This window comes from Anoplopoma fimbria, chromosome 24 (genome assembly GCF_027596085.1).
Source record: "Anoplopoma fimbria isolate UVic2021 breed Golden Eagle Sablefish chromosome 24, Afim_UVic_2022, whole genome shotgun sequence".
Taxonomy (NCBI): domain Eukaryota; kingdom Metazoa; phylum Chordata; class Actinopteri; order Perciformes; family Anoplopomatidae; genus Anoplopoma; species Anoplopoma fimbria.
In genome coordinates, this window is record NC_072472.1 from 6,624,768 (window position 1) to 6,649,357 (window position 24,590).

Consider the following 24,590-nt stretch of genomic DNA (forward strand, 5'->3'; position numbering starts at 1 on the left):
AAAATTGCTTGTCAAGTGCATAATAAGTATCTAACGCTAGCTTTTTTTAAGGCTCTTTGGAGGTTTTACAAACATAATCCCTCCTTGGATAACAAAATCATAATACAAAGACTAATAATTGACCATATATTTGCAGTTTTAAGTGTTTTACAGTCTCTTTTATGATGGTAGTCTATGAGCGATATGCGTTTTGGTCTGCAGGGGGTTTTCTTTCTCAGTTTTCTGGGACAAACTACCAGCCTGAGTGGCATTACTGTATCCAACTCTCCAAATACATCCATGAATTAGCTAGCTAGGTAGCAAACGAGTAAAATAGGCCTTTCCCATTTAGCTGCCTCAGTTGCAGGTTCTTGTGCATGTTGGCTCACTGCCTTGACTTACTGGGGCAACTTGAACAGAACAGCCATCGTTAATGTTATTAGTAACACCTGTGCTGTTCCTACTGGGATAAATCAGAATGATCTGCGGTGAAAAAGAACAGAACAAATCTGAGATGTGAGTGGTAATCTCTCTTTATTATCCGATGATCAAACAGCAACAGGAATTGGAGATGCCCTGGTAAACTTTTTATTATTTGCACAATTTATTGGAGTTGCCATAGACATATCTTTTGGATTCAGTCATGAGAAATGGAGGGGAAGCCAGAGAAGAGGTCTAATCAGCTGAGATAAGTAGAAACAGCTGTGTAGGTCAGCCACAGGTGAGTTAAAAAAAAAAAACTCAAAAGTTATACAATGTACCAGAGATAAAGTGGAAACAGACTCAGAAACTCTCAGGTGTCACTCCAATTAACATTTAAATCAAGTTTTGCAAAGAAAATAAATTTACAAGCCCGGCTGTACAAGAGTGTAAACATGTAGCAATACATTCACAGTAAACACATGGCGCTGCAAAATAAACCTGTCCTTTAATAAATAATAAACCAGCCTTTATTTATAACAGCAGAAACGTTGTAAATGAGTTCTCCGGTGTAGATCAGCTTGTGCAGTCATCTGTTTAGAGTCAAGAAGTAAGTCATGTTTTTTTCTTTACTTTTGCATTTTTCTACATGTTTAAACTTTAAATACGACTTTAAATATGACTGATGTATTCTTTATTTTTACAGCAACTTGAAGGTCAACATCAAACAAAACAAAATAAAGAAGTGAGTTTCAGTTCACTAGTTCCCCCTTTCTTTTCAAAGTTGTTTTAAGAACAGACAGATTCCTTGATAAACCATTTTTATATTTCTACACTATTTTCCAATGCATAGTTTAAGTTTCCAGATGTATTGTTTTTATTCATTTTAATACAGGTTTCTGCATTCACTAAACAAATGTAAGGACCACAATGCAATTTAATCTTTTTCAAGGTCAAATAATGACCAATGAGGACAATAAGGCCGACAATTCTTTATAATAAAGTTATTGACATGTATATCACTTTTTTTCCTGTACTTCCCAGCTGTATATAACTTAAATTTCTCATAATATAATGAATCAATTCAATGTTGATGAGCAAGGCAAATTATGGATGTATTAACCAACAAAGAATAATACATTTTAAGCTGAAATCAACATTTATTATGAGACAATGGGACTTTTGAATATTACATTTAAGACATGGATACTTTGTAAGGCCTTTTTTATGGATCTGAATTTAATGCTTTTGAAGACTTTGAAGGCTCTGTGATATGACTTTGTTTCTTTGTATTCTAGTGGTGTAGCTCATCTGTGCTTTTGGGTCATGGTCATCATATCTGACATGCCAGAAAGTCCCTAAATGCAACACAAAGCATGGTTTACATTTATATTATTATTATTATTATTATTATTATTATACAGGTTATGATTTGCAGTACAAAGCACAAGTTTTGCTGATTTCAAGTGATTTTATTTGGTTTATTGTAACATCCCTTTTTGAGGCACAAGCTTTTATGTAAATGTTTGTTTTCTTTCAGAATGTGGATAAACGGAGTGAGATGATACTACAGAGAGGAGACGTTTGAAACCAGCAAAATCATCTGCAAGTGGATTATGAAAAATCGTCTGGAAACACAAACCTACAAAAAAGGTTTTCTCTACGCTACAGATTCAGCTCTGATGCATTAATGTGAAGGTTGGTGATGATTTGCAACACATTGTAGATTTTTACAAACAGCATATTGCGATTATTTTTCAATCAAATTCATAAAAAGCTCAGATATCATACACAAAGGCAAAACAAAGTGTTGATCAATCACTATAAAATCTTTCAGAGCTTTGAAACATCATTTTAACAAGCTTTTAATTTTAAAGAAGATATTTGTACTTTACACCCGTCTGTCTTAAACAACCCTGAATATAAAATATTGTGCATCATATATCAACACATGAAACGTCAACACGTCAAAGCAGCAACATGGAGGAAACCGATATTGTGACAAATTTTATTTCCCCATGTCTTCATGGCAGCACAACTTAAAAAGGCAATAAATTAGAGTGTTTAAGTTAAATGCAGCTGTAAATATGTTTTTGAGGACATTGAGATGACAGTTTGAGCCACGTTACAACATTCACCCACAACGTTTCTTTTTCCTGTGTTGGCGAAATATGCAGTAATATATGCTCCACCACAGTGGAGGGGAACTTTGATCACCAGTGTTTCTTAAAAACCTTTCAGAGCTTTGAAGGAACATTTCACTGCCACAAGAGACTGAAAGAAACACATTTCCATATGTGTACTTTGCATTTTAAATGACAAAATAGATAATTTAGAGTTTAAATGTAGAAAAAGTAACTGTCCCGATCATTTTCTTTCACTGAGCTCAGGTCATGCAATTGAATTAGAGATGTTGGCATTATAGTCACCTTTTAAATCAGAATCATAGCTTATGCTGCAAAATATAAACAGAAACGTGTTGTCACTGCGGATGTATTTTAAGAACTGGATTCATCTCAAAATGCAGAATAGAATTGCACAGGATGTATTTTTGCAGTACCACCAATGACCACCAGCAGTGTGGTGGCGCCCTATCCAGCTCTCTTAATACATCCATAATGTCTCAGTAAACTTTGAAGAGCAAATGCTTTGGGAAGTTTTGAACACACACATTTCAAAACTAAGGCCTTTATAAGGATCATTGTTTTCAATTCATTCATGAGTTTTACCAGATTTGCTAAATAATAATACATTTTAAGTAGGTATGACTGTGAACATAAAGTGTTTTGTTTTTTTTATAGCCTATTTGGCTTCACTTCAGTTGTGTGGGCTTCGATATAGATGAGCCAGACTAACAGACAAGTTTAAATACGTAAACAAAAATGAACTGCTGTAAACAAACCATTCACCCTCCTGAAGCACTGCACTGCTTGCTAAAACAATAAAGTTTTCTCTGCCAGTCTGTGTTCAGTGGGTTCCCTCTTTTTTTTTAAACTTCGGATTGATAAACAACACAGCTTTTAGAGACGCGTTTACTTCCACGGTCCAGCTCAAGAAGCTACGGCCGAGAAGGGACAAAACTGGGGGGGAAAGTAGAAATGATGTTTGGTTTTTTTAAATCCCTCTCCCACACGGTAACAGTTGCAGCAGCAGTAGATCCTCTTCCATAAAGTCTTGAAGCCTTCAGTTCTTTATGGCACAAAAGAAATAAACATATCGAACAAGTTTTGAACTTGATTATTTTTTTTTCCTTCTTCTGTGATTTGGATTCCAGCTCCAGAGCCGAGTTATCCGACCACCCATTCATGCAGGCTATCCACGTTTCTTTTTTTTTACTCCAGCCGAGGGGAAGGTGACCACTTGTGTTTCCCTTCCTGTTGCTCGGCATCAGTTGTTATGGCAACAGGAGTAGAAATATGAGTCTTTCTTCTGGCCCAAGTCCACTCCCGTTTCCTCTGCTGAAACACAGGAAGAGACTTTATGTTTAAAAGCTTGTATTTATAGCAGCTTTGGGATCAGTTCAGGACGTGGAGGAAATACTTGCCCCGTTATATAAACGTTTTCACACTTTGGTTTGGATTAAAAAAACGAGATATAACCGTGAGCTTTACAGGGGCTGATGGGCGAATGTTCCTTCCTTTGACTGAAGCCAGGATAGTTGTTTCCATTCTTCATGCTAAGCTAGGCTAACCAACCTTGCTTGATATTTCGTGTACAGCTTTGAGAGATATCGGCAATATAGCGATTAAGTGTATAGTATAGACAGAACTACAAATTCACTTATTTTATTGTACTAGTCAAATGAACACTGAGAAACAGTTCAGTGTCCGTTCTTCCATCATTTTATTTCTATGCTCCCACTATAGATACCTATGATCTAGGTGTTGGCTTCTAATGAAGAGCAGTGAGCAGAGGGTTTGGTTTGTAAAGAGTTGGGAATGCTTCAAAATCTCCCCTGGGATTGCATTAAGTGGATAAAACACTCACGTGTCAGGTCCTGGAAGGCAGTGTCGTTGTAATCCTCAGCAACTTTCTGGAACAGATCATCTGTCAAGGCAGATTAAAAAAAAAAGATTGTCAGTTTCCATCAAGACTTGATAAAAAAAAAACAGGTCCACTCACATTTAAAATACCTGGTTTATAAAAAGCAATAACTGTGCAACAATTAGTTTAAAACAAGGAGTATGTTTAATAAGAGAGGCTCCAAAAACCCTTCCTCCATTTAGCCTAGTGCACCTTCACCTTTACATTATCGATGCCAGAATACATGCAGCAACTCTAGAGGTAACAAGCCAGCCATTACTCTTGTTCAAGTGAAATATGACACATTTTCAGGTTATGATACACTTTAATACTGTGTTATGTCATATTCACATGCGTGTGCTTGTTTCTCTTTTTCTGATCTGTGAAGCTTGAAATGCACTCGTCAAGTTAATGACAAGATGTTAGGTGTTGTCGATATGAAGTGAACAGAAATGATTGACAGGCTCTCAGTGGTCATCTCTGTACAAAAGCCAATTATCCTTGACAATATTTTTACTGTGTTTACAGGGATTTGGTCTGGCTGATGGTTCTCTGTTGTGCTTCTGTCACTGAAATCAAATTTTGATAACGTGACAGGCTGAAGAGTTCCCTATGAGGGTTATTTGCTGTTTAGAAAAGGACTTTATTCACAATTGATTTATTTTGTTGTTAAAATAGTCTCTTAACTACTTAGAATACATCGTGTGCTTTGAGATTCTTCCTTTGAGAGGCCGATGTCTCAATTTGACTCACGTCTTACATATTTATGCACTTCCCTTTTTCACACTCATTTAAGAGTCAGAAACATTTCCAAATAGCAAAGACTTCATTATTACCCTCCTCGATATCATCTGAATGTTTGCAATCAAAGAATTTCTGTATTTTAGTCTTCTGCTGGCAAATTGAAGTTTTAAAGCTCATTTGAATAAGTTTGATTGGCCAACAGCAGCAGCTCCTTCCACAGCTTTCTTCAGAGAGAGAATGTGCAACATTGACACCTGTCTGTTGAAGAAATTACTTTTTGTCGATCACACATAGCTGTCAATTTACTCCTTCTTAATGGCTTTGTGAAGACATGACCGGCCGTCGCCTTATTTTGCAGTTGAAGCTTTAACTATTGACCATCGTGAACAAGAGGGACATTCAGTTCTTCTTATCGCAATGATTTTCTCATCAGCTTCATCATGTATTAGATAATTCTGTGATGCAGTGCACAAGCATAAAATGTCAAGATGTTTACTTGGCATGAATGAAAATTGAAAATATATACGGAAGAAGTATTGGTTTGATTATTATTGAGGTTGTAAGAGAGTATTAAAACCCTGTTTTTCCATCTCACCGTGAGGTAATGAGAGAATCTCAACAATCTTGGCAGATTGTAACACAAATATGGCGTCTCTGGCCTGATTCTCATGTGGTTAAAATCTTACCTATCTGAAAGAATACAGAGTGTTTCTTTAATAATACTAAATCAAAATTTTCTGATGTGAAATTGGGAGTACCTCAGAGCTCTGTTCTCGGGCCTCTGCTCTTCTCCCTTTATAGTTAACCTCTTGGCCAAATTACATGCTGTCTTAGAATTAATTTCCACTGCTATGCTATTCCAAAATGTTTTTCTTACCTTTCGTGACTTTAACATTAAAAAGGAGCTTAAATGGACTGAAGACCAACGATAAATTAGCATTTAGGAATCGAGGTGCATGATTTAAAGGGGGTGAATTCAAATGAAGTCAATTCGTTAATGGAGACATTCTTGTTCAAATGTTCCAAACTGACTTTTAATGCGTTTTAATACTTCGTTTTCTGCGTATCTTGAGCTGGCATTCAACAGTGTCTTACCTGAAGAACTAAATGTATCTGCTATGTTTCGGATGGATGTTCTTTTCCAATAATCAAGTGGGTTTATATGCTTGAAAAGTTGCCAACATTTGTCAATATCAGAGTTCTGGGGGAAGCTCACTTCCTCAATGGACAGACCATTAATAAATACAGCTATGATCGCAGCCAACCTCCCGTGTTAAATATGTCCTGCAGGATGACTGAAGGTGTGACTCACCCACGTTATTTCCTGTTTTACTGGAGGTCTCAAAATGCAGCGCACGGATCTCTGTGGGAACAAATCAAAACAGTGAGGTTAAATGTCAGTGAGGCCGAGGTACAAACGTTTGAAAGAGGTTTCACACACAGCGGCTGATGGAGGTCAACCATTTCTTAATATCCTTTAACCATGTTCAGGACATTAACAAGCACCTTAGGGAACTAATTATTCCCCAGTTTGGGTAGTAACCTAACCTCAGGAATGTCCTGTTAACACAGCTAGTATGTAAAGCCTTGAATGTAAATGGAAAAATGGCATTTACACTATTCCTATAAATTAATTATTAATTTTCCTGGACCCAGATTACCAACTGATTTTTCAAAATATTTAATTGACAAAAAGACTTGTTAAGACTTTTTAACTCTGTTAACACAGTATATTTAGTATGTAAAGCTGCTCAGCGGGATGAACTGGGTTCTTTATTCATTTTAAATCCTTAGGTTCAATCTAAGATATTTTTAATACTACATAGAATGAAATGTTATAGCTCCCGTTTTTGAATCAGACTGCCAGACAACTTCAAAGTCTGAAAAACTGTGATGGAAAACAGGCAAATAGGGACCATTTGGCCTAAAGACTCTTCTAAGAGCATTTGAAAACTAAAAACTATTCCTATAAATTAATTATTAATATGCCAGAAAAATGTTCAAATAAATTTTCATAGCCAAAACATAATCTAAATAAATAAATCTACACATTCATTGATAATAGAAATAAATATAAAAATAGTTGCATTTCTTCTTTTTTTTTAAAACTAACTCAAAAGACTGAAGGAAAAAATAAGCATTATATTACCAAACTGATTTGATTCATAATATATAAAAAATAATTGCGGTCATACACAAATATGAAGCCAAATTAACCACATCGGTCTGTTGTGTTCTGTGGTGTAAATGATCAATCACACACAGCACAGTTCACAGCACAGTTCGAGAGGCAGGTTTATAACAGGAAGACTGTATTTACCGTCAGCAAACTCCTGAGCATCGTGGTAGTCGATTTGGCGCAGGCTCCGGTCTCCTTCGATCAGGTCGCTCTTAGTGCCACACAGGTAGATCTTACAGTGCTGGAGTAAACAACACAGACGACAGAAACAAAACATAATGTTACGGAGTGAAACAAGTTAATTTAGAGTTTTATAACTTCGACTAGCTGGGGACTGGCTGTGTTTTTTATGTCTTGACTGTAAAGAGAGCCACTGATTCGACACACCACAACTCTATATAATGCACATAGTTACAGACCAGGGTGTCAAACCTCAATAGTTTTTAAATATGTCCTATGGCAGAAAATGTCAGATCAGATTTATAATCATGTTTCTTTATTCTTTGATCAGGTATTTTCTGGTTTTAAATAAAACATAGTGTGAAATTTTAGCCTGTCAAAGTTCCAGTAAAGCAGCTTATTTTTAAAAGACCATTTAAAAGTTTATTTTGTTAAATTAAAACAGGATTTTGTAATGGTTTATATTTCTCAAAATTAAAAAATGTAAAGTACAATTTTTGTATTGGTGCTATACTTTGGTCTCAAATCAACAAAATAGCAAACTTCTACTGCTCCTGTATTGTTCACAATAGCTTCATGAACTTGTAAGTTTTATAATGATGACATAGGGTAAAACATAAAACCATCAACAAGCAAAAGCTCTCTTACGTCCTCGCAGTTCTGCAGCTCCTTCACCCAGAACCGAGCTCGCTGGAAGCTGCTGGGGTCAGTCAGATCTGAAGGTCAAAGATAAGATATGCATATAAACACAACGCTGTATGAAGTGCACAAGGAGAGCGGGACCAAAACTAGAATCCGAAACTAATCAACCAGCTATTATTTCAGTGATTTCTCTCACTGAAAAGTCAAATAAAAAGGAATGTAATTACATTTTTCTGAGGTAAAGGTTTAACACTAAAACAAACGACCAACAACAGAAACAACAGGATGGACAACAGTGATATATTTACAATGGAGCCCTCGCACGCTTTCAGTTTCTTTGCACTGCAGATCTGGAATAAACTTCCATATCACTGTGTTCTTTTAAATCAAGGTTAAACACTTCTCTGTTTGCCACTGGCTTTCCCAAGGTCATTCAAGGATGTTGCATCATAAACTACTGCGTTTCTTACATGCGTTTCGTACTTTTTTTAAATTATTCTTTCTTTTCTAAATTAAAATCTACAAGCCAAAGCTAAAAATAAAATCACCTACTATAAGTATCAGCGTCACAGTCATCTGTTCCCCTTTTTAAAGCCACATAAAAAGTAACCATGTGCATTCGGTTCTGTTATTTTAGAAAAGCATCCAGCTGTTGTTGCCGAAATACTAAAAGAGCTCCCATCCAGCCACCACAGGAGTTGGAGTTCTGACACCTGTACGCTCTCCTTTAGATGATGAGGATCCGTGTAGATTTACCGTAGCAGACTATGGCGGCCCGGGCTCCTCTGTAGTAGATTCTGCTCATGGCTTCGTAGCGCTCTGATCCAGCCGTGTCCTGAGCGAGACAGACGGAGGACAAAAAAATACTGAGATCTACCAACCAGCTCCCTTTTGAACTTGAATGTCATTTCTCTGCCTGTTTATCTCAGATCTGATTAGAACTGCACACAGTCCACATTCCTGCAAAACCCCATGCAGGCTTTGAATGCCTTGTAATCCCCAGTGTGACGAGTTCCAAGCTAATTTCCTCTGAATGACTGGACTAGTTGTTGAATCACCTAGTCCAGTCACTTATTTGAATCATTATTAACATTTTTTTCAAAAAGAATGCAGATAGAAATAAAACTGACTAACTGACTATTTCTTATTTTCTGACTATTTCTTATTTTCTTACAATTTTCTTCTTTCCAAGTCTAAACAATCTACAAATAGAACATGTATAGTTTATCCAACACAGAAAAATGAGAAGTGGAAAAAATTTGTATGATAAAAGGTGCCTTCAGTAGTTTTTCAAATAGACTACAAGTTACTCATGTTTAATCAGGTTTGTTTTTCCTTTAACCAAGTCTCAAAGCCACATTTCCTCTGAAAGAAAGAAAAAATGTCTAATGCTGAATTTATACCATTCAGAGCTTATCGGAAACTTAGATATACAAATAAAAAGACTATGGTTTAAAAATGAATAAAGTGTCTCTGGTTGAGTTGCATTGTGGGCAATGTAGGCGCCAGGTTCTGATGGAAAAATTATGTATAAAATAAAAGACGGTATATCCGGTTCTGCTGCATTTATTTTTATCCTTTTTTTTTTTTTAAACAAGAATGTCTAAGTCAGACAATGTTATAGAAATACAACGCTAAATCCGATGCTAAGTTGTGGTACTGATGCAGAAAACAGACTAAAATTCATATCAGGTAGCCCTTAACTCACCCATATTCCCAGGGTGATCACTTTCTCTCCCACCTGGATTGGTTTGGCAACAAAAGCAGCACCGATAGTCTGTCAGGAAGAGAAAATAAGCATCAGACACTCATGGATGGAAATGATGGGAGTCCCTGTAGACTGTGGGAACTCTCTGAAATTTGATTTTGAATATTGTCCCTTGTCCTACGCTAAAATGGAGCTTGCATGCAAATGGGAAAAGAAGACCAGACAGTTTATTGCAAAACGTTTCTCATGCAGTTTTGTTTAGTTAAATAAATATTCAAACACATGTGGAACACTTATCCACAGCAGACTTCTCTTCATACTAACCTTATTCTAACTTGTGAGGTTTAAGAAATTATAAAAGTCAGTTTTGTTTATTTTATATGAAAGAATGGGTTAACTTGTTAACTTAACTTGTTGAGTTTTTAGTTTTTGATTTTGTGTTTTTGAAAATGAGATTCAACTTTGTCATTCAGATTTATTGTGTAAAAACTGTAGATTGACAGTCAAAAAGGTGAACATTCAATCCTTTATAAAATGAAATAGACTATGCAAAAGGTGAAGGGGTCTGAGCGCTGTTACAGTTTGCGTATTCGTGCGGAACACACAGGATGTAGACTGATGCAAATGATGCGGAACCAAATTTCACAAGCGTGGGTCCCACTAAGAAACTTTAAACCGTATTGCTGAACCCAAATAAAGCAGCAGAGCTGGAATACCCGCATAGCATAAGAGATGATTTTGAGTTTTCTAGCCTATCCTGACTTGTGTACCGTTACACCCCTAGTCGAAGTACTTTCCAAAGCCACTGTAAAGTTATACAACAGGACACGAGAGAGGCATGTCTGATTAGCTCCAGCATTTAATATGCAATATTCTTACAAGATTGCTTGTCTAATGCAGCATCTTAACATTACTGCATCAGTTTAATAGAGTGCTTCTATGCTTCGAGATGATCACAGACGTGAGCCTGATTACCACAACCTCCCCGGGGCTAAATATAAAAATATTACGCCTTTCATCGTGGCCAAGAAAATTGAAGCAGAGCAGCTGACACTCACATTCTGGTAGGGGCCGACCAAGAAGCGATGATGAACGTATCTCTCCACCAGGCTGGTCTTCCCAACACTCTCCTTTCCCAGCATCACCACTTTGGCGTCGACACGCATTGCACTCATGGTAACTGGAGAGAGGAGGAAAAAGCCCAGGATGAGACCGCAGCAGAGCAAATAAGATGGTGGTGGGGGGGAGGTGTTAATGTACAAGGCTGCTGTATGTGTGCTGTGTGATGAAAAGTGGTATTGTGGTATTACTACTTTCAGAGTACTTCTTGTCCTCGATGGGGACAAACACGACACAGACAAAACACCAGACACCCCCTGATAAAAGTAGAGAATATAAAGTAGTGTAAAGCACAACATTAATAATAAATCAGTAAAAGTACATACAGTTCTTTCCACCACTGGATATTGATATGGATAAAGAGTTGTATGAGCTTTCTACTTGTCATATGACTAAAAAACACAGAATACACCTTGATGATTATGAATTAAATATTGTAATCAAATCATTGACTGATAAATATATTATTTAATGGTGTTTTTTTTCAGAGTATGTGTTTGTGTAGTTACTTTCACTTAAACAAGCAGGACTATCACTTGTAACACAACTTCTACTTTGTGGTATTACTACTTTCAGAGTACTTCTTGTCCTCGATGGGGACAAACACGACACAGACAAAACACCAGACACCCCCTGAGCTCACCCCCACAAACAACAACAACAACAACAACAACAACAACAACAACAACACTCACCTGGTATCTGAGCTGGTTCAACAGATCGTCCTTTGGCATGCCAGGCCGAACCGATCCGGGTCAGTCAAACCGGTTTAAGAGGACAAACAGCTTGTCATCACCCCGGCTGCTGTTTTGGAGACTGAAGGCTGCAGCTAGCTGGTTGCTGTTGCGCAACGGGAGAAAATGACGAGCGGACCGCTGAGAGTTGGGATATATATCGTCACATGAATATAAGTGAGCCGGTAAAACAGTGGCTATATTTGAGGATAATAAATGTTAGTTAATTGGTGGTGATCAGCTGGAGGGAGATTCAGCTGTTTCTGAGAGAGGAGAGATCTCTATTTGAGGTTTTTGTTTGGGTGGGAACCAAAGAGGCGTCGGGTGTTCCCGGAGACGGAAGTGACCGAATTGCGTGCGACACTCACCGGAAGTGGTTTTTTTGTTTGGTTTTTTCAACAATTGCACATGTACAGTACCAGGCAAAAGTTTGGACACACCTTCTCATTCAATGGTTTTTCTTTATTTTTATTTTTTCTACATTGTAGATTAATATTGAAGACATCCAAACTATGAAGGAACACATATGGAATTATGTGGTAAACAAACAAATGCTCAACAAACCAGAATATGTTTTATATTTTAGATTCTTCAAAGTAGTTGAATAAGAAGGTGTGTCCAAACTTTTGACTGGTACTGTATTTACTTTAATATCTGAACATATAATAAACACACCTTTTATATTGACAAAATGCAATATGCAAAGAAACCAGGTAAAACATTTGCAGCACAAGATTATTTTATCTTTTCTTATTTTAAGGTTGTATAAAGCACATGCACTCAAATAATACAAAAAATAAGATTAAAGGAAACAAAGAAAAATAACATAAGTATATATATGTATTCAGACAGCTATAAACAAAGTCAATCAGAGGTGTCGTTGCAATATCCCTATATGAATTTAGAGTATTTCCGTGATGCAAAATTCTAATTGCAAGTTTTATTTGTCACATACATAACATTGTGCACTGTTTTTGCTTTTTTATTTTTTTTATACATTGTAGATTAATATTGAAGACATCCAAACTATGAAGGAACACATATGGAATTAAGATAAGATAAAATAAAATAATCCTTTATTAGTCCCGAAGCGGGGACATTTACAGGATTGCAGCAGCATAGGTTATAGTGCAAACAAGAGACATAGTAAAAGAAAAACAAGATAAAAGAAAATAAAAAACAAGTATTGTAAATAAAAAGCCACGGGATAAGAAAGATAGAATAAAAAATAGAAAAAAGTAAATAAATAATATATAATATAAAGAGGAAAAAGGGGACACCAAGGCACACATTTTGATTGTGTAATTGCATTCATATATCACAGGCTATGCATGCCTGCAAATTTCCCCGCTGTGGGACTAATAAAGGATTATCTTATCTTATCTTATCTTAATACTGTTTTTATGGCCTTTTTGTTGGTACAACATTTTATAGTTTTTACATACAGTACCAGTCAAAAGTTTGGACACACCTTTTCATTCAATGGTTTTTCTTTATTTTAATTTTTTTCTACATTGTAGATTAATATTGAAGACATCCAAACTATGAAGGAACACATATGGAATTATGTGGTAAACAAACAAATGCTCAACAAACCAGAATATGTTTTATATTTTAGATTCTTCAAAGTAGTTGAATGAGAAGGTGTGTCCAAACTTTTGACTGGTACTGTACAATTTCACAAATTCTCACACAAAGAAAAAGCTAAATATAAACATTCAAAAATAAAAAGCCACTAAGAAAGATAAAAAATAGAAAAAAGTAAATAAATAATATATAATATAAAGAGGAAAAAGGGGACACCAAGGCACACATTTTAAGATAAAATAAGATAATCCTTTATTAGTCCTGCAGCAGGGAAATTTACAGGATTACAGCAGCATAGATATAGTGCAAACAAGGTACATAGTAGAAAAAACAAACAAGTATTTTAAATAAGTAAGTAAGTAAGAAAAAGTTAAGAAATCCACAGTAACTTGTTGATAATAATAATAATAATAATAATAATAATAATAATAATAATAAAAAATTAAAATCTTATAAATACAGACAATAATTATAGTTATATATAGTAATTATAGCTATTTTGATTGTGTAATTGCATTCATATATCACAGGCTATGCATGCCAATACTGTTTTTATGGCCTTTTTGTTGGTAAAACATTTTATAGTTTTTACATACGTTTCAAACTATTTGTAAAAAGAAAAACACACACAAAAAAAAGGTCTTTGGCTTGTAAACTTACATTTGTGTATATAGAATTTGGCTGGATGTGTTGATCCTGTGGATGCCTACGGGGTTGTTTCACCATGTTGTGCCGGGAAAGTTGTCCATAATTCTCATAAGACAACTCTTTTAGAAGACCGGACTGGAAAAAAATAAAAAAATGCCCGAGTCTTGTTCAGCTTGGGGCTGTAAGAACCGTCGCACATTCAAAAGCAAGTCTTAGGGAATACCTTTTACAAGTAGGAACAATTGTGTTGGGATGTTTTCTGCCAGTATAAGATTGAGAGCTCACTGGTTGAATACCACAATCAGACTTTTGACGTTAATATATTATGTTAACTAGCAATAATGAAATCATCTATGCTCTTATGAGTCTTTTCAAATGGAAGTTTCACTCTTTATGTGTATCATTCTGTTGTTAACGATTAAAAAAAAAAAAAGACAAAATGAGACTGACTGGTTAGCTGGCTTCTTTTAACATTATCTTATCTATTATCTTTATTGGTTTTTGTAACAGGGTAGGGTTGAAACGAGATGTTCATGGTACGACAACCATTGTCAATAAAACCTTAACAAATCCCACCTATGGTTTTGTGTCACTTTGTAGTTGTTTGTCTTCACTTTGCAGATGTTTTGCATTACTTTGTGGTTATTTTGAATGACTTCGTAGTTTTTTTTGCGTCACTTTGTAGTTGTGCATGCCTAACTTTGTTTAGGCTCTTTCATTTATTTATTGGCTTTTTTTTGTTGCACTTTATAGATTAAACTCATAATCAATTATCCATAACAATAATGAACACAATCAAAAATGCAAACTAGTATTAATTGCTGCACTACATTCATAATTACATAAATAGACGTGTATCATGATAGCTTGCAGTTAATAATATATAATATAATATCTATTCTCTATCAATCCATGCATATCCAACACTTTTTCTTGCATGCATTTAGAGGAACCCAATTGGTCTAAACCTTTAACGATGCCTCTCAGGCTGCAGCTGTGATTGGCTCAGCATCCATGGGATTTCATGGTACGACAGCCATTGGGCCGAAGTATCAATAAAACTTTAACAATTCCCACCTCTGGTTTTGCATCACTTTGTAGTTGTTTTGCATTACTTTGTGGTTGTTTTGCATTACTTTGTGGTTGTTTTGCATCACTTTGTAGTTGTTTTGCATTACTTTGTGGTTGTTTTGCATTACTTTGTAGTTGTTTTGCATTACTTTTACTTTGTTTAGGCTCTTTCATTTATTTATTGATTTTAATTACATAAATAATATCTATTCTCTATCAATCCATGCATATCCAACACTTTTTCTTGCATGCATTTAGAGGAACCCAATTGGTCTAAACCTTTAATGACGCCTCTCAGGCTGCAGCTGTGATTGGCTCAGCATCCATGGGATTTCATGGCATGACAGCCATTGGGCCGAAGTATCAATAAAACTTTAACAATTTCTGTTGTTTTGCATCACTTTGTGGTTGTTTTGCATCACTTTGTAGTTGTTTTGCATTAGTTGTTTTGCATTACTTTGTGCTTGTTTTGCATTACTTTGTAGTTGTTTTGCATTACTTTGTGGTTGTTTTGCATTACTTTGTGGTTGTTTTGCATTACTTTGTAGTTGTTTTGCATTTTTGTAGTTGTTTTGCATTACATGCATAACTTTGTAGTTGTTTTGCATTACTTTGTAGTTGTTTTGCATTACTTTGTGCTTGTTTTGCATCACTTTGTGCTTGTTTTGCATTACTTTGTGCTTGTTTTGCATTACTTAAATGTGCTTGTTTTGCACTACATTATTTTGTGGTTATTTAATAATATATAATATAATATATATTTCTCTATCAATCCATGCATATCCAACACTTTTTCTTGCATGCATTTAGAGGAACCCAATTGGTCTAAACCTTTAACGATGCCTCTCAGGCTGCAGCTGTGATTGGCTCAGCATCCATGCGATTTCATGGTACGACAGCCATTGGGCCGAAGTATCAATAAAACTTTAACAATTCCCACCTCTGGTTTTGCATCACTTTGTAGTTGTTTTGCATTACTTTGTAGTTGTTTTGCATCACTTTGTAGTTGTTTTGCATTACTTTGTAGTTGTTTTGCATTACTTTGTGCTTGTTTTGCATTACTTTGTGGTTATTTTGCATTACTTTGTGCTTGTTTTGCATTACTTTGTGCTTGTTTTGCATTACTTTGTAGTTGTTTTGCATTACTTTGTAGTTGTTTTGCATTACTTTGTAGTTGTTTTGCATTACTTTGTTTTTTGCATTCACTTTGTAGTTGTTTTGCATTACTTTGTGCTTGTTTTGCATTACTTTGTGGTTATTTTGAATAATATAATATATATTTCTCTATCAATCCATGCATATTTTTTCTTGCATGCATTTAGAGGAACCCAATTGGTCTAAACCTTTAATTGACGCCTCTCAGGCTGCAGCTGTGATTGGCTCAGCATCCATGCGATTTCATGGTACGACAGCCATTGGGCCGAAGTATCAATAAAACTTTAACAATTCCCACCTCTGGTTTTGCATCACTTTGTAGTTGTTTTGCATCACTTTGTAGTTGTTTTGCATTACTTTGTGGTTGTTTTGCATTACTTTGTGCTTGTTTTAATCATTACTTTTGTAGTTGTTTTGCATTACTTTGTAGTTGTTTTGCATTACTTTGTATAATTGTTTTGCATCACTTTGTGGTTGAATAATATAATATATATTTCTCTATCAATCCATGCATATCCAACACTTTTTCTTGCATGCATTTAGAGGAACCCAATTGGTCTAAACCTTTAACGATGCCTCTCAGGCTGCAGCTGTGATTGGCTCAGCATCCATGCGATTTCATGGTACGACAGCCATTGGGCCGAAGTATCAATAAAACTTTAACAATTCCCACCTCTGGTTTTGCATCACTTTGTAGTTGTTTTGCATCACTTTGTAGTTGTTTTGCATCACTTTGTTTTGCATCACTTTTGTTTTTGCATCACTTTGTGCTTGTTTTGCATTACTTTGTAGTTGTTTTGCATCACTTTGTAGTTGTTTTGCATTACTTTGCATTACTTTGTGCTTGTTTTGCATTACTTTGTGGTTATTTTGAATAATATAATATATATTTCTCTATCAATCCATGCATATCCAACACTTTTTCTTGCATGCATTTAGAGGAACCCAATTGGTCTAAACCTTTAATGACGCCTCTCAGGCTGCAGCTGTGATTGGCTCAGCACCCATGGGATCCCACCCCTCTCACACACACACACACACACACACACACACACACACAGAGAGAGAGAGAGAGAGGACCCAACATGGCTGAAGCAGAAGGAAGCGAGTTAACTTCTGGTGGCATTTTCCAGGAGATCTTCACCTCCCCGCTGAACCTGACCCTGCTCAGCCTCTGCCTGTTCCTCCTGTACAAGATCTTCCGCGGGGACAAACCACCGGAGCTCGGCGAGGTGGAGCCCCCGCTGCCCAAACTAAAAAAGAGGGACTTCACCATCGCAGAGTTGAAGCCCTATGATGGACTCCAGGACCCGAGGATCCTCATGGCTGTCAACGGGAAAGTGTTCGACGTGACCAGGGGGAAGAAATTTTACGGACCAGGTAACAAATAGTCCCCCCCACCCCCGCGTTTAAGTTGGTATGACCCATTTGGTCTTTTGTCAGGTGACGTCACACGTTCTTTAACCTGCAAGCAAAGAATACGAAGATCCCGTTTCACAACAGAAACACAGATCGTCTATTAAAGAAAATGAGTTACTCCTTGGTTAAAAAAAATAAATAATTCACAAGCAGCCTTTCTTCATTGCATTGGGCCTTTTTGTGTATTGTAAAGTTTGGTTGTTTAATGCTGAATCATTACTTTAAACTTAGTTTGGAAAACTTTTGTGTTTTTTAAAGTTGTGAGAAAAGTTATTCAGATATTCAGGGAAATGTAGCAACACCGCAGTTTTATTTAAAAGGCAAGAGTTATGAAAATAAGATAAAATAAGATAATCCTTTATTAGTCCCGCAGAGGGGACATTTACTGGATTACAGCAGCATAGAGGACAGTGCAAACAAGAGACATAGTAAAAAAAACAAGATCAGAAATAAGTATTATAAATGAGCAATAAAAAACCCCCAGAAAAAAACAGTAAAGAATCCACAGTAACTGAAATATTATATATAAATAAGAAAATGTTCCTGTCTTTTTTCCTGTGATAAGACAGTTTAAGTGTTTAGACACATGGCTGCATCATATTTGGTGTGTTTGTCTCAAAAAAACAAAAGTAAATCGATGGAAAATGTCAAATGCATCAGATAAAAAAAACTTTATAGAGCCCAATCTTCAACTTTAGAGTAACAAACCAATAAATTATATGGATTTATCGGTGCAAGAGGAGGCCTCAGATCTGTTATTCTTTGCAGGAGTGAGGTTAAATCAATGTAGAAAATTAACAGAAACAAATAAACCATGTGTTCTCTGAAATGAAAATCTGCCCTGTCATGCTTCTTTGTTTCTGTTGCATGGAAACAGACGCAGAGTTAGACCTCTCCTTTTTTTTCCTAATCTTATCTCAGATTGTAACCTCTGTTGCATGTAACCTCTGACCAACATGATAAATCACAGTCATGCAAACCTTTTCAGTTGCACTGCACGTCCAACCCTCAGGCCTGGAGTCCTGCACGGGCTTGTGTTATTAGAGGAATGATCTCAAATGTGTCCATGAGGCTCAAGGACACTTTGATAGCACTCATGGCTGTTGCTGGCTGTTAAACTTGACCAGCTGTTGCTAGAAAGTTTTTGTACAGGTATAAAAATGGAACAGTCATGACCTTTTCTTATTCCCAGAAGCCAAATACCTCAAATGTTAAATAGCGTATTACTACAAGCAAACACTCAAGTACTAGAATACAGTCTACAAACGGCAAAATATTTATTTAAATCAGGAACATGAAACATTTTACGCTGATTCCTGTCTGTAGAGTAAATGGTTATCAGTCATAATGTGTGTGTGTCTGTGTGAATGATATGTATATACTGATTGTAAGTCGCTTTGGATAAAAGCGTCTGCTATAATGTAATGTAATGTAATACAATAAATATTTATTTAAATATATATAAACATATATATTAGATGATAACCATTTACTCTGTGTGTGTGTGTGTGTGTGTGTGTGTGTGTGTGTGTGTGTGTGTGTGTGTGTATATACAGCGGGTAAAATATATATAAGTATTGAACACGTCACCATATTTCTGAAGGTGCTATTGACATGAAATTTTCACCAGATGTCGGTAACAACCTAAATAATCCATACATACAAAGACAACCAAACAAATAAGTTCAGAAATTAAGTTATGTGTAATAAAATGGAATGACACAGGGAAAAAGTATTGAACACGCTTACTGAAATTTATTTAATACTTGGTACAAAAGCCTTTGTTGGTAATGACAGCTTCAAGACGCCTCCTGTATGGAGAAACTAGTCGCATGCGTTGCTCAGGCGTGATTTTGGCCCATTCTTCCACACAAACAGTCTTCAAATCTTGAAGGTTCCGTGGGCCTCTTCTATGAACTCTGATCTTTAGTTCTTTCCATAGATTTTCTATTGGATTCAAGTCAGGTGATTGGCTGGGCCATTCTAGCAGCTTTATTTTCTTTCTCTGAAACCAATTGAGAGTTTCCTTGGCTGTGTGTTTGGGATCATTGTCTTGCTGAAATGTCCACCCTCGTTTCATCTTCATCATCCTGGTAGATGGCAGCAGATTTTTATCAAGAATGTCTCGGTACATTTTTACATTCATCCTTCCTTCAATTATATGAAGTTTGCCAGTGCCGTATGCTGAAAAACAGCCCCACACCATGATGTTCCCACCTCCAAACTTCACTGTTGGTATGGTGTTTTTGGGGTGATGTGCAGTGCCATTTGACCTCCAAACATGGTGTGTATTATGGCATCCAAAGAGTTCAATTTTGGTCTCATCTGACCAGACTATATTCTCCCAGTATTTCACAGGCTTATCTAAATGTTGTGCAGCAAACTTTAAACGAGCTTCAACATGCTTTTTCTTCAGCAATGGAGTCTTGCGTGGTGAGCGTGCATACAGGCCACGGCGGTTGAGTGCATTACTTATTGTTTTCTTTGAAACAATTGTACCTGCTAATTCCAGGTCTTTCTGAAGCTCTCCTTGGCGGTCCTTGCTCTTGGACAACTCTTCTGATAATTATGTTCACCCCTCTGTCAGAAATCTTGCGAGGAGCACCTGGTCGTGGCCGGTTTATGGTGAAATTATGTTCTTTCCACTTCCGGATTATGGCCCCAACAGTGCTCACCGGAACATTCAGAAGTTTAGAAATCCTTCTGTAACCAATGCCATCAGTATGTTTTGCAACAATAAGGTTGCGAAGGTCTTGAGAGAGCTCTTTGCTTTTACCCATCATGAGATGTTTCTTGTGTGACACCTTGGTAATGAGACACCTTTTTATAGGCCATCAGTTGGGACTGAACCAGCTGATATTCATTTGCACTGACAAGGGGTAGGATTGCTTTCTAATTACTGATAGATTTCAGCTGGTGTCTTGGCTTTCCATGCCTTTTTGCACTGTCCTTTCTTCATGTGTTCAATACTTTTACCCTGTGTCATTCTATTTTATTACACATAACTTAATTTCTGAATTTATTTGTTTGGTTTTCTTTGTATGTATGGATTACTTGGGTTGTTACCGACATCTGGTGAAAATTTCATGTCAATAGCACCTTTTAGAAATATATTTACTGAGAAAAATGGTGACGTGTTCAATACTTATTTTACCCGCTGTATATATGAAAAAGAACACATTAAGAAAAAGCTATATTTAGCTCAACATCAGGCTAATAGAGAGAAAATCTCCTGTAAAACAAGCTCAAAATCATCAGTTTTCATCAGTTCTTGGGCCCCTGCTTCTATTGTGGCTATATGTGTCTGCATTTACCTCACTGTGTATCTTACCGTGTTTCAGAGGGGCCGTATGGAGTGTTTGCGGGCAGAGATGCATCCAGAGGTCTGGCTACGTTCTGCCTGGAGAAGGATGCCCTCAAAGACGAACACGACGACCTCTCCGACCTGAACGCCATGCAGCAGGAGAGCCTCTCCGAGTGGGAGTCTCAGTTCACCTGTGAGTACCAGATGTGACGGTGTCGCGTTTAAACACCACAGTTATCGAGGCAGAAAAATACCGCGAGAAGCAATACTATCACTGCGTCACACTGTGGTAACTTCACTCCATGTTTGCCCTTGATTTTTATTCAAACCTCACGGTCCACTGAAGAGATGAAAGAGAGTAAAGAGACTATAGAATATGACTTTAACCTTACTAACCAAACAGAAATGCCATATTCACAACATGTTTTCTACATTTTTTCGCAACATATCTCGTATCTTTTTCCTTCTGCAATGGTTTAATGGCACCTGACTTAATTATCTCCAATAACTGCTAAACCAACTCATAATAAAGAATCTGAACAACAGTAGTAGATGGCAACATAAACACATACATTTACATTTCTTTTGTGAATTTTCTGAAAACTCTGTTAAAATTCATTTTCATACATGCTCTGATTTCTCGTGAATGGTTGAAATATACTAATATACTGACATATTTTTAAAGCAGAAAGTTGTTGTGATGGACTGAGCTCTTTGTTTTTTTACTAGGCAACTCATCAATGAAGATAATTACTTTTACTACTTTACTTTTATCAGATCTAGTACCAATAAATGAAGTTTCACAAAACAGACATTTGGGCAAATTAGATATTTAACTTTATGGCTCAGGTTAAAAGTAATGATGTTAAATGAACAAGCTACAAAACATAACGCAGTGTCCTTGAATCTCCTCCTGATAATTTGTTGGCTGTCTTTCATTTTCCAATTCTTTTCCCCCCGTCTTCCATTACAGTTAAGTACGACTACATCGGCAAGCTGCTGAAACCAGGAGACGAGCCCACAGAGTACACCGACGACGAGGAGGAGGTAAAAGACAAAAAGGCGGACTAGAAAAACTGAAGAGTGAACAAGACGGGGAGAAAACGATCGATGCCTTAATGTTAGTTTGTAATTCTGATGACTGTTGCCTCCTGTTAGGGCCAAACTCCTGTTTGTATTCTAGTACTTTTGGACTTTCACAATCCTGACTGAATTTCGTTCATCTCCGTTGATCTTATGGCACTAACAGTTCAATATGCTGCATTCTGATGTAGAGCTGTAGTGTTAGTGATTTATCAGTCAGCTTAAAAACGGATCCGTAGATTATTGTGGAAAATTGAGATCTTGGACCAATTCCACCGACGGTTATTTGTCCTGTAAATTGAGAACAGTTGGTTGACTAAAGAAGGAGGAGATCAGCTTTGTCTGCGAGATAATCCACCAGCTCTGTCGTACACTTTGTTAATATCGCTGCTGAAGTATCGCAGGTTGTACACATTCCTTTCATTCAAGGTTTTTCGCTCAGCTCACGTTGAAATAAATTATCTCAGGAAGTAGTTTCTCTCAAAATTTGCAAAAAAAGGTATTGAAGTTCTGGAGCCAGATGGCAGATTTAATGTTTTTTTTTTTTTTATTAACCTAAGTCTTTCCAGAAAACATTTAAAACGCTCGTCTTTGAGTTAGACCAAAGGCTAAATCGAACTAACCGGCAAGTTTCCCTGAAAGCAGATCTCTAAATCGGGGACTCATTTCAGCGTTTACTTTTGGTCTGAACCTTAAGACAAGTATTTTAAATGATTTGAGTAAAATGAAGCTCATTGGAAAGCTTAAGTGTCCTTGCATTTCCCACCTTAATATGTTTTTTGAACTGTAATATGAGAGTAACACCCCAGCTTAAAAAAAACACTGCTAAACAAATTTATTTTGAGCACTTTTTCTCTATAAACTGTACTAACCACATTAGCTTTATTTGCCATGATATGAGGGGTGAAATGGCCACGACTGTTTCCTGTCTGCTCTTTCAACAATAAGAGGACGATGACGATGACGTACTGTATCTGCTGGTCTAAATTTTATGACTGCATATTAAGGCCATTATAGGTTAAAAAACAGACAGATTAATTAGAGAGCAGGGGAAGGAGGGTATATTCCATTAAAAAGGAAAATTTCAGAGAAGTAATTTATAAATTAACAATAAAGAAAAGTGGTAAATTTATGAAGGGAGAAAATCAACAAATTTACAAGAAAATAAGAACTTGAATTTTCTCTGCGATTATAAAGCCGGTGATTTGCAATACAAGTTCAGAAATTCTTTAAAATCCATGTCACAAATTTACAAGAAAGAAAAAAAGAAACATTGCACTTCACTTTGCTTATTCTTCCCTCAAATTTGTGATTTCTTTTTTTTTCTTTTCTTGGGGAAATGTTTAGTTTTTAACCCCATCCCCTGGCTCCGTAACTTTTATTATTTTCTTTTTCTTCAAAGGCCGTAGTACGGAGTCTTGAAATTTTCCTGTCTGATAATACATTTGTCTTATCAGAAGATTTTCTGATTGTAAAACTCACAATGACAATCCTGGTTGTTTGCTGCAGAGCCTCAGATCCCAATCATATATTCCATTAACCATTTAAGTCATTTATCAAGCATTCAAATATAAACCATTCTCTGGTTTTAGCTCCTCAAATAGAAGAATTAGCAGCTTTTTCTTCGCTTTACACAATTATAATTTGAATTCCTTTCAGAATTTGGACTGTAGGTCGGATAAAACAAGTAATGTGCAATGATTTCTTACGAATAAATAAATTCAGAAAATGATCAAATATATAGCCCCTCACTCATTTAAGTGTTCGCAACAGTTTTTCATCACTTGGTGCAGAGGAAAAGTGACAGAAAGTTCATAGTACAAAATAAATGGCTTCACCTGTAAACACTAGAAAGTCCAAGCTGCTGCCAGTAATGTTGCATTTTATAAATCAGGATTTCAGTTTTTTTCTTTCAGCTAATCGTTTGTTTACATTCATTTTGACACTAAATCCGTGATGGAAAAGGATCAAACATTTATTGGGAGGCCTCTCAAAGTATTGTCAACTACATAATAATATAATAAAATAAATAAAATATAGCATTTTCCAGCAATATTTTCCAGTCCAAGTTTCCATGTGTCTGTGAAGTGTTCCAGAAACTTTGTTTGCAAGGAAATATTGTTAATTTTAATCCTGATCTTTATATGGAAGAAGTTGGTTTTAAGTTTTGTGTTCTATTATCTGTTCACAATATTTTTTTCTGTCGTTCCATCAACCCTGTTAAAAACGGAGAGATCAGCCACTTTCCGAAAAATCCATTCAAAGAGGGAATATGTTCAGTATGCATGTACATAAACTAAATGTCATAATCCTGAAAATGATATTTTGATTTAATAAAGAAAACTACAAAATTAATTCAGTCTTTTATTTATTTTTTTATACCTTTTTGTAAGATTTGTATTTACCATGTAATGACATAAATATAATGAAATAAAATGCAATTAACATACAATATACTGCCTTGATTGGACTGACAGTCTACTAGAGACTGAAATGGGCCATCCTGCATTATGAGTACTTTTACTTTTTGTAAGTAAATTGTAATACAGATACTTTTGTATATATGTTTTTGAATTCATTATTTTATATTTTATA

At 36.1% G+C, this 24,590-nt stretch overlaps 2 protein-coding genes across 4 annotated transcripts; one reads left to right on the top strand and one right to left on the bottom strand.

Moving 5' to 3' along the window:
- Window positions 1-349: 349 nt before the first annotated feature.
- Window positions 350-12,008, bottom strand: rab24 (RAB24, member RAS oncogene family). Of its 3 annotated transcripts, none has more exons than XM_054625847.1 (9): window positions 11,189-11,251; window positions 10,934-11,055; window positions 9,876-9,944; window positions 8,924-9,002; window positions 8,174-8,241; window positions 7,487-7,586; window positions 6,479-6,529; window positions 4,387-4,446; window positions 350-3,857 (listed from the first exon to the last, which is right to left on the bottom strand). In XM_054625847.1, the coding sequence occupies exons 2-9, from the start codon at window positions 11,048-11,050 to the stop codon at window positions 3,787-3,789; spliced, it is 615 nt and encodes a 204-aa protein (XP_054481822.1). In that variant the 5' UTR covers window positions 11,051-11,055; window positions 11,189-11,251; the 3' UTR covers window positions 350-3,786. The 3 variants fall into 3 exon arrangements, with proteins under 3 accessions (XP_054481822.1, XP_054481823.1, XP_054481821.1); XM_054625848.1 differs by lacking the exon at window positions 11,189-11,251 and adding an exon at window positions 11,690-12,008 and having other exon boundaries at window positions 351-3,854; XM_054625846.1 differs by lacking the exon at window positions 11,189-11,251 and adding an exon at window positions 11,690-12,008 and having other exon boundaries at window positions 351-3,857.
- A 5,213-nt stretch (window positions 12,009-17,221) lies between these two features.
- Window positions 17,222-24,350, top strand: pgrmc1 (progesterone receptor membrane component 1). Its single transcript, XM_054625705.1, has 3 exons — window positions 17,222-17,569; window positions 20,950-21,105; window positions 21,886-24,350. Exons 1-3 carry the CDS (start codon window positions 17,275-17,277, stop codon window positions 21,981-21,983), a joined length of 549 nt encoding a protein of 182 aa, XP_054481680.1. The 5' UTR covers window positions 17,222-17,274; the 3' UTR covers window positions 21,984-24,350.
- Window positions 24,351-24,590: the final 240 nt, after the last annotated feature.

Excerpts from the sequence above, each read along its gene's own strand:
- rab24 (XM_054625847.1), bottom strand. The coding sequence starts at position 11,050 with ATGAGTGCAATGCGTGTCGACGCCAAAGTGGTGATGCTGGGAAAGGAG. Across the intron at positions 9,003-9,875 it reads TGATCACCCTGGGAATATGG|GACACGGCTGGATCAGAGCG; the intron begins GTGAGTTAAGGG and ends TGTCTCGCTCAG. Across the intron at positions 4,447-6,478 it reads TAAAACAGGAAATAACGTGG|ATGATCTGTTCCAGAAAGTT; the intron begins GTGAGTCACACC and ends CTGCCTTGACAG.
- pgrmc1 (XM_054625705.1), top strand. The coding sequence starts at position 17,275 with ATGGCTGAAGCAGAAGGAAGCGAGTTAACTTCTGGTGGCATTTTCCAG. Across the intron at positions 17,570-20,949 it reads GAAGAAATTTTACGGACCAG|AGGGGCCGTATGGAGTGTTT; the intron begins GTAACAAATAGT and ends ACCGTGTTTCAG. Across the intron at positions 21,106-21,885 it reads GTGGGAGTCTCAGTTCACCT|TTAAGTACGACTACATCGGC; the intron begins GTGAGTACCAGA and ends CTTCCATTACAG.